Source organism: Propithecus coquereli, unplaced genomic scaffold (genome assembly GCF_000956105.1).
Source record: "Propithecus coquereli isolate 6110/MARCELLA unplaced genomic scaffold, Pcoq_1.0 Scaffold34, whole genome shotgun sequence".
NCBI classification, from domain to species: Eukaryota; Metazoa; Chordata; class Mammalia; order Primates; family Indriidae; genus Propithecus; species Propithecus coquereli.
In genome coordinates, this window is record NW_012149063.1 from 7,160,322 (window position 1) to 7,168,170 (window position 7,849).

The 7,849-nt window shown below is 34.9% G+C and overlaps 1 protein-coding gene across 1 annotated transcript in view; it reads right to left on the reverse strand.

Moving 5' to 3' along the window:
- The window catches only part of GPR155 (G protein-coupled receptor 155), a 44,512-nt gene that overhangs the window by 6,614 nt on the left and 30,049 nt on the right, over positions 1–7,849 (reverse strand). The window contains exons 11-14 of the mRNA XM_012650689.1: positions 6,325–6,461; positions 5,022–5,117; positions 2,637–2,701; positions 1,303–1,440 (exon numbers count right to left, since the gene is read on the reverse strand). Coding sequence (XP_012506143.1) covers positions 1,303–1,440; positions 2,637–2,701; positions 5,022–5,117; positions 6,325–6,461 — 436 coding nt within the window. The remainder of the gene's footprint in view (positions 1–1,302; positions 1,441–2,636; positions 2,702–5,021; positions 5,118–6,324; positions 6,462–7,849) is intronic.

Consider the following 7,849-nt stretch of genomic DNA (forward strand, 5'->3'; position numbering starts at 1 on the left):
GATAGAGTGCAGTGGCATCATCATAAACTCACTGCAACCTCCAACTCCTGGGCTCAAGTGATCCTCCTGCCTCGGCCACCCAAGTAACTAGGAATACGGATGTGTGCCACAACACCCAGCTAATTTTTCTATTTTTTGTAGAGATGGGGTCTTGCATTGTTGCTCAGGTTGGTCTCAAACTCCTGGCCTCAAGCGGTCCTCCCATCTGGGCCTCCCAAAGTGCTAGGACTATAGGCATAAGCCTGTAATTTTTAATTTTAAAAAGCAGTTTCAAATTGTTGAAACTATACATGGTACTTTGAAATAATTGTGCTCAGCCCTTTAAGGGTGGAAAAACTAACTTTTCTTCATAGTTTACCATTGCCAGACAGTGGGCTAGGCCAATCACAGACATTCTGTCATCTAATTCAAACAACCCTGAGAGTCAGATATTTTAAAGAAGAGGAAAACTAAAGTTCACAGAATCAACTTGCCCAGGGACACAAAGCTAGTAAGTGTAGTTCAGGATTTAAGTTCTAGTATTAGTCCTCACTCAATGAGTCCCCCTCCACTGTCAATTCCAGGCTGCTTTCTGATTATAATGACATATTAATACTTGTTGAATACAGTGGCATAATCTATGAAAATAAATCATCTTCAATAGTGATTTTCATAAAATTTTAAATTTTCAATTATAGACATAAAAATATTAGGTTCTTTATGTTTTGTTTTCTTTTATTTTCTCTTTATGACTACCAAAAATATGTGCACTGTAACATTTGTTTATTCAAAATTCATCATTTCCTGCTGCATACTTCCTACCTTGGGGATGAGAAGAATAAATATCATGTCACAGACCAAAGATTAGGGCTTGAGGTGAAATATAAGCAGCAAAATTAAGAGGCAGAAGTTTCATTTTCTTACAACAGTATTACTAATATGAAATAACATACCACCAGGAGATGGGAATATAACATCCCTTCTAAATCTAATGTATCTCAAAGTTTTATGAGAGACACTAATGGCCAACTGGAAATGAATGTTAATATTCTATGACATTTTGGTTCATTCTAAATTAAGTTTTCACATTTTATGTGGAAATCAGAAGTTATGTGACATTTAAAAAATGTTAATGTCAAAGTGAGATGGCCCTTTCATATATCATTTTTAAACTATAAACTGACCCATAACTTTTAACTTTTACATGTGTGTTACTGAAAATAATCATGTAGTCAGTCACAGCCACATTATTTAGCCTATTACAATCCAAAATTAATCATCTAAAACATAATTATCTGAAACCTGTACTGGCAATTTGCTTACCTTCTTTCCTTGACAATGTTTTGGATACAGAGGTCACGGTGATAATGCACAAACTGTTGACAGGTCATTTTTATTTCCTCAGAAACAGGAGAATCCCTTTTTTCTGCTGTTTCTTTATTGTTCCATAGGAACTCAAGTCTAAAAACCAAAATTTAAGGAGGCCATTTTTAAGAAAAGAAAGCACTGAGAGAGAGCCCCTCCTGCCTTAGCACCCCACCAAATGGCTGTTCCAACGCCGTCATTCACCAGAGCTGTCATCTTCAATTCCTGGACATCATTAGTCTCTGAAGCAGAAACATATTCTGCATTCAGTTTCCTATTGAAAGAAGGCTGGGGTGGGGAACCTAATCATTTACACCCTCCAGACATGTTTGACCCATTTCAGTTTCTACCAATAAATGTTCCTTATTCTACATCCCACTGTTTTGAAATGCAAAGATAAATTAGAGATCAAGTATTTAATCCTTTTTCTTTTTCAGTACCACAGAGACAAATACCAGGGTCTGAAGTACCGAACAATTTTGTTTCTGCCAGCCCAGGCGATAGAACTGTTGACTATTTCACCTGATCAACATTGTGAAGCTGATAACTTAGTTCAATGACTTTCTTGTTATGTTTTTCCTCATTCAGGAAATGATTATGATCCTAGCAACTGTATCTTGATGATGATTATAGAGAAGAAGGAGAAGTAAGAATAGTTACCATTTACTGGCTGCTTTTCACAGAGCTGGCAGGATAAATTTCATTAGCACTTCTAGTTTCTACTAATTTTGACTTTGAAAACAAATGAGGAGGTACAAGGATTTGCCCCCCTGCTTTCTCCTTCTACCCTCAAGTTGGAGTATTCCCACTTGTTATTTTTCATAGAGAAATCCTTGATCTTCATTCAAAGAAACACTTCACTAAGCTAATAAAAACCCAAAAATTTAGAAAGAAAACTTGAGTTTTCTATAAATTACCAGTTTGATATAAAGAGGAATCGTGTTTCAAAGGAGAAAGACAATCAAATATAGACCTTTGGGGGCACCACCTACTACTTCCATTTCTAGAGACATTTTCAAGTTTCATTTAACTTTATGTAGTTAATGGCATAGACAGAAGTCAGTATGTCCATCAATTCTTGTTTAAATGCAAATTACAATGCTGGATTTATAATAGTTCTTCTAATATTTTTCTGCAGTTATTTACAACAAATATGTGAATCAACAGATAACCTCTGTGTGGCATTTAGCGGTCTCCTAGCAGTTACTAAAGGTTTAGAAATATTAGTATTTTAATAGAATGGCTTTTTCATCACCTTTACAGATACAGATTTATTTCAAAACTAAATTTACCTTCTTTTGAAAGGCAGGATGATTAAATGCTTATCTAATCCAAAGATTCCAAAGGAAATAAATCCCTAGGGAAGAAAACAAAGTTATTTTTTCTGAATTCAACAATAAAATTTTAAGATAGAGAAATTAAGGAAGCCACCAAATGTAGTGTTTGAGGGAGCAAACCTATAGTGATGAAGAACACACAAAGCAGGCCTCTGAAGTGCAGTGCCTGGGGGCAGATGTGACACTTTGCTGCCTTTTCCCAATCATTCTGTCCTACTAATGATGATGGGTGATACAAACCAGTGCTGAGCAACCACATTTGCAACCACATGACAGCTTCCTAAAGAAAAATGAAAACATTTAAAGGCTATATGTCTTTATTTCTCCCCCTACTGTGCTTAAGTATTTATTATTTTTCTGTTAAAACTTCATAAATTATGTAACAAGTGCTTCAGTATCTAATTATAATGCAGTAACTGAACAGAGTTTATGTAAAGTGAAAGTGGCTAGTGGTTAGGGGAAGAGTTTGAAGGATTTGAGGGTGATGAGGCAAACTGGCACCAGATATCAGTCACACAAATCAGGACAATTTAGGACTGTTTGGGGAGGCAGGAGGTTGGCAGTGGCCATTTGTCAGGCACATTAGGATAAGGATCTGAGCGCAAGTTGGTGGAGGTAGGATGGAAAATGCAGTATGTTGTAGGAAGGACCTAGCTTTCTTCACCCCAAGACTATAAACAACTAGAAAGGAATGATCTTACCACAACACCTCCCCAAGAGGAAAATGGGATGGGAGTGGGGTTTGTGTCTCTTTTGCTCCTTTGAACCACTTCAGCCATAAGTTGTGTGGGCAGAATTTTAAATGCAACATTCCTGGCTAGTGTTTATGACATAGCCCTGTGGAATGAAGCTTTCTCAGTCCCAGTTCTGGGGTGGCTCAGATTGGAGTAGGGTTTCTGAATGCAAAATGCCAAGTGAGGCTATGATTTTTCAACATAGTGTTTTTTAGTTCTTAGATAAAAAAATCAGATCTTAAACAGTATCACGAAGTGAGATGAGTATCAAAGTAGCTATTGGGATGCTCATGTCTGTAATAAACTAAGGTCACTTGTCTCTTTAGACATAGCCATTTTTGCTCTCACAATAATGGCCCCAAAAAACTGGAACTATTTCAAGAAATTAATGTTAGGAAAAAACTTGCAGGAGCATCTATTGACAAATGTTAACTTATATGACAAATTATTTTAGATTTAATAGGTAAACTCAGTGATTTCAAACATGGTATTTTTTTGACCTGTTACTCAATCTGTGGACCAATATTCTCTAATTAAAAAGTAAGGAGTCAAAGAAAAGATCAAATTTTGAAATTTGCACATAAAAATATATTCCCAATATATAAAATGTCATTTATCCTTAAATATCCATTTTAATAGTGACATAAACTTAGACAATAGCACACATCATATTACTTCCTCAAGGAATTGTTTTTGTTTGTTTGGTTTGGTTTGGTTTTTGAGACAGTCTCACTCTGTCTCTCCAGGTAGAGTACAGTGGCATCATTACAGCTCACAGCAACCTCAAACTCCTGGGCTCAATCAGTCCTCCTGCCTAAGCCTCCAGAGTAGTTGGGACCACACGTGCACTACCACTGCTGGCTAATTTTTTCTATTTTTGGTAGAGACAGGTCTCACTCTTGCTCAGGCTCATCTTGAACTCCTGACCTCAAGCAATCGATCCTCCTGCCTCAGGCTTCCAGAGTGCTAGCATTACAGGCGTGAGCCACTGCGCCCAGCTGGAATTTTAGTTTTTTAATTTCACTTTGCAGGTATTGTCGTGATGTTTAAATGAAATAACGAATGTAATTCTTAACAATGGTTGGCACATAGTAGATGCTCAAGGAATGGTAACTGCTACACCTAGCCAAAATTTATTTTTACACCACATGGTTTTTTTTTAAAGGTTTACATACCTATAGTTCAAGAAACATCGAAATGCAAATAACATGATGTTTATCAATTTAAGCAGCTAAATTAAAGGCTCAGGGAAAGTAAGTTGTTTCCTCAAAGTAACTTACTAAGATCAAAACAAAGTTGAAAAAGGACTTAGGACATCTTGTCCCTGCTTAAATTATCATTCTTTAGCTCAGAACCAAAGCAAAGAACTATGTGATATTTCTGATTGAAACACAGTGTATATTCTGATGACTTTAACCAAAGTAATAATTCATCTCTACTAGGAGACAGACAGCAGCTGTCAGCTGTCATGCACACCAGCAGCTGGCAAACAAACTAAACCCTTTTGATTTAAAAGAAAACGACATCCGTACCAGCCCCCACCCCCACCACCAATCAACCCATCCAGGAAAACAAAAACCACTCAAAGTTCTCAGTAAATAAATACCTGGCCAAAGTTAAACACGGCACAGAAAAACTGTAACTCAACATACAGTCTTCCAGGCTCTCGGTTGAATAGCCACCATAAACAACTGGAAAGATTCTGTAAAGGAAGAAGAGAAGAGTACTTTAAAATGAAGCAAGCTGATTATTTCTCTCCATCCAGAGCACAGTACAATTACTTATCTACTTAATAATTAGGGGGGGAAAAACTAAAGGGAAAAACACCTAGAGAATATAGAGGCTTTGTCTTTCCAACAAGAGGTTTCAACCTCTTCTCCTGACAGATGTCATTCAAACAGCATCTATTCTGATCAGATTTGAAGCAAGAAGACATGAGCCATAATACAGAAGCTTACATAATATATCAGGACTGCCGACTAGCCTGAGACAGGGCCAATTTTAAAATTAGTTCTACACAATGAAAACAATTACATCACTAAGCAGCAATTTTTGGCAGCATTTCTTATTTTTTTGATTTTTGTTCTTAAACAGCATTTAAAGTGATGCTGGCTGATATACTATGTAACAAGCATCCCAACGTGAAAGGTTTCCTTCATAGGTTATATGCTCCATCTCTTACCTCTGGGCAAGTTACACTTGAATCATCTCAAAGAATTATAAAATAATAAATGATAATTCACAAAAGAGGACATTTAGTAATCAAAGAAATGCATGCATTTAAAAAATAAGGTTCTGTATTTCACTTATAAAATTTTCAAATTAAAGTAATGGTTATGAACACTATGTAGCAACTTGCTTGACAAGTGACAAAAGCAGGATATAAATCTGTACGTGTGAACAGATAGAACTGTGAAAAATGTATTAAAAAATTAGAAGGCAGTAGTATGATGGATATTTTTCTTTTCTCTATTTTGTATCTATTGTATGAAGTACTTATATTCTTTTCATAATTAAAAATTATTTTAAAATTTTATTTAACTAAGGAATGTCTTCTGAGAGATACTGTATGCATTTATCCACTTTGGTCAGTCAAGTACATTAGGAATAAATGGCCCTGTACACATCATCGAGATAATCTGTCTTTACCAAATTCTAGGTTCAGAGCTAGAATGAATAAGTGATTCTAAGCAGAATAAGCTATTGGAGCACTTAGGCAACAGAGTAATGTGAATAATTCATTCTTTTCTCCCACCCCAACCCACAAACATTTAGCTCAAGATTAGGATTGAGATGACCTAGCTGCCACACTCCCGGAAAGCAGCACTAAGTTTCTCCCTGATGACTGAATTGAAACCTTTGCCAAACAGTTAAAGAAGTGGCCACAAAATGAAACCAGAAATACTTACAGCAAACAGGCCAATAATGAGAAGTAAACACAGCAATACATGTCGAGTTAGTTGCTGGTCTCCACTCTGTAGATACTGTTGTTCTGCCTGGGCTAATATGCAGCTCTGGGAGTTACAGGGACTCACACAACGATCATCTATAACACAGTAAGCACAACAATTTGTAATCAGAGCTTTTTATTTGAATGCATTTTAAATTTGTAATGACTTCCTAAGAGAAACAACAAAAGAGCACATTCAGCTAAGAATCAGTATATTATCTTAGATGAAATAAGAGAAAAAAGCTCTTTCATGTTGTTTTAGGACAGTTCTAGTTGTAGAGTGTTTTATTTGAAAAAACACAAGTAGTATGCAATAGTTCCCTTTTACACTATTCAACAATGTTTTATATATGTGTGTACATACATAATCATATAATTTTTATTAATATAGTTTTTATATAATTATATATATTTGGCCTTTAAAATTATATATTACATATTACATATATTAAATAAAGGCCAAATTAATAACTCAAGTCTCACCACTGATGAATCTACCTGTTAGTCACGTATACCCTACTTTGGCTGTTAAACAAATGAATTATTATGTATTGCCTTTCATTAAAGAGTTTAAAATTTGCCTTAGAAAAGACCTTTAAGGAACCAAGTAAATATTATACACTATGTTTTGTTTGCATATGGACCCAAACTCAAATCACAAGCACAACTCTTCTCCAGCCTAGAATAGAGAAATCTTTCACAAGAAACCTTTATTTTTCTACCTCAGCTACACTTTATATATAGTAGCAAAAGTAAAGAAAAAAATTCTTACAAAATAGATGCCTAGTCTAACACACAGTCTTATAAAAGTAAATGATTAAAAACCACAATTCTATAGCTCTTACCCTCAAGTTAAAAGTAAAAATTTGTATTTTCTGAAGGCACTTTTCGAAAAGGACACATACAACCATTAAACATGGCCTAGTATAATAGTTGATGGCACGGGGAAAGTTCATAATGTTGCTAAGTAAAAAGAAAGTGGGCTCCTTAACTGTCTCTGTAGTATGATCCTATTTTAATAAAAAGTATTTGTATATATCTATGTGTAGAAAAATTCTAGAAGTATACCTGTATATAAGAAGCCTGGTTTAAAAATATTATGTACAGATATTATAAAAATGGATAAAAATAAATTTTATTGTCTTTCATTTGCCTTTTTCACACATTGTTGCCATTCAACAATCTAAATGCAATATTTATTTTGCCTTTGTGCTATGCCAGGGGGAATAAATTATATTGTTAACTCTAAAAATTCTCATTTGCCTATGGTTTAATTTCCTTTAGGCATTAATTCATTTCAGGCTTAGGAATGATGCTAAATAATATGATTAGATGAAGTCCCTACATGATGGCTCTCATTCTATATAATTTTTGCAAAATATAATCAGAAAACCCAGGAAGCCCTTATATTTTAAAAGCATTTTCACTGCCCTTGCAAAAAAAGAAAAAAAGCATTTTCAAGAATCAACATTATTAATGAAGAA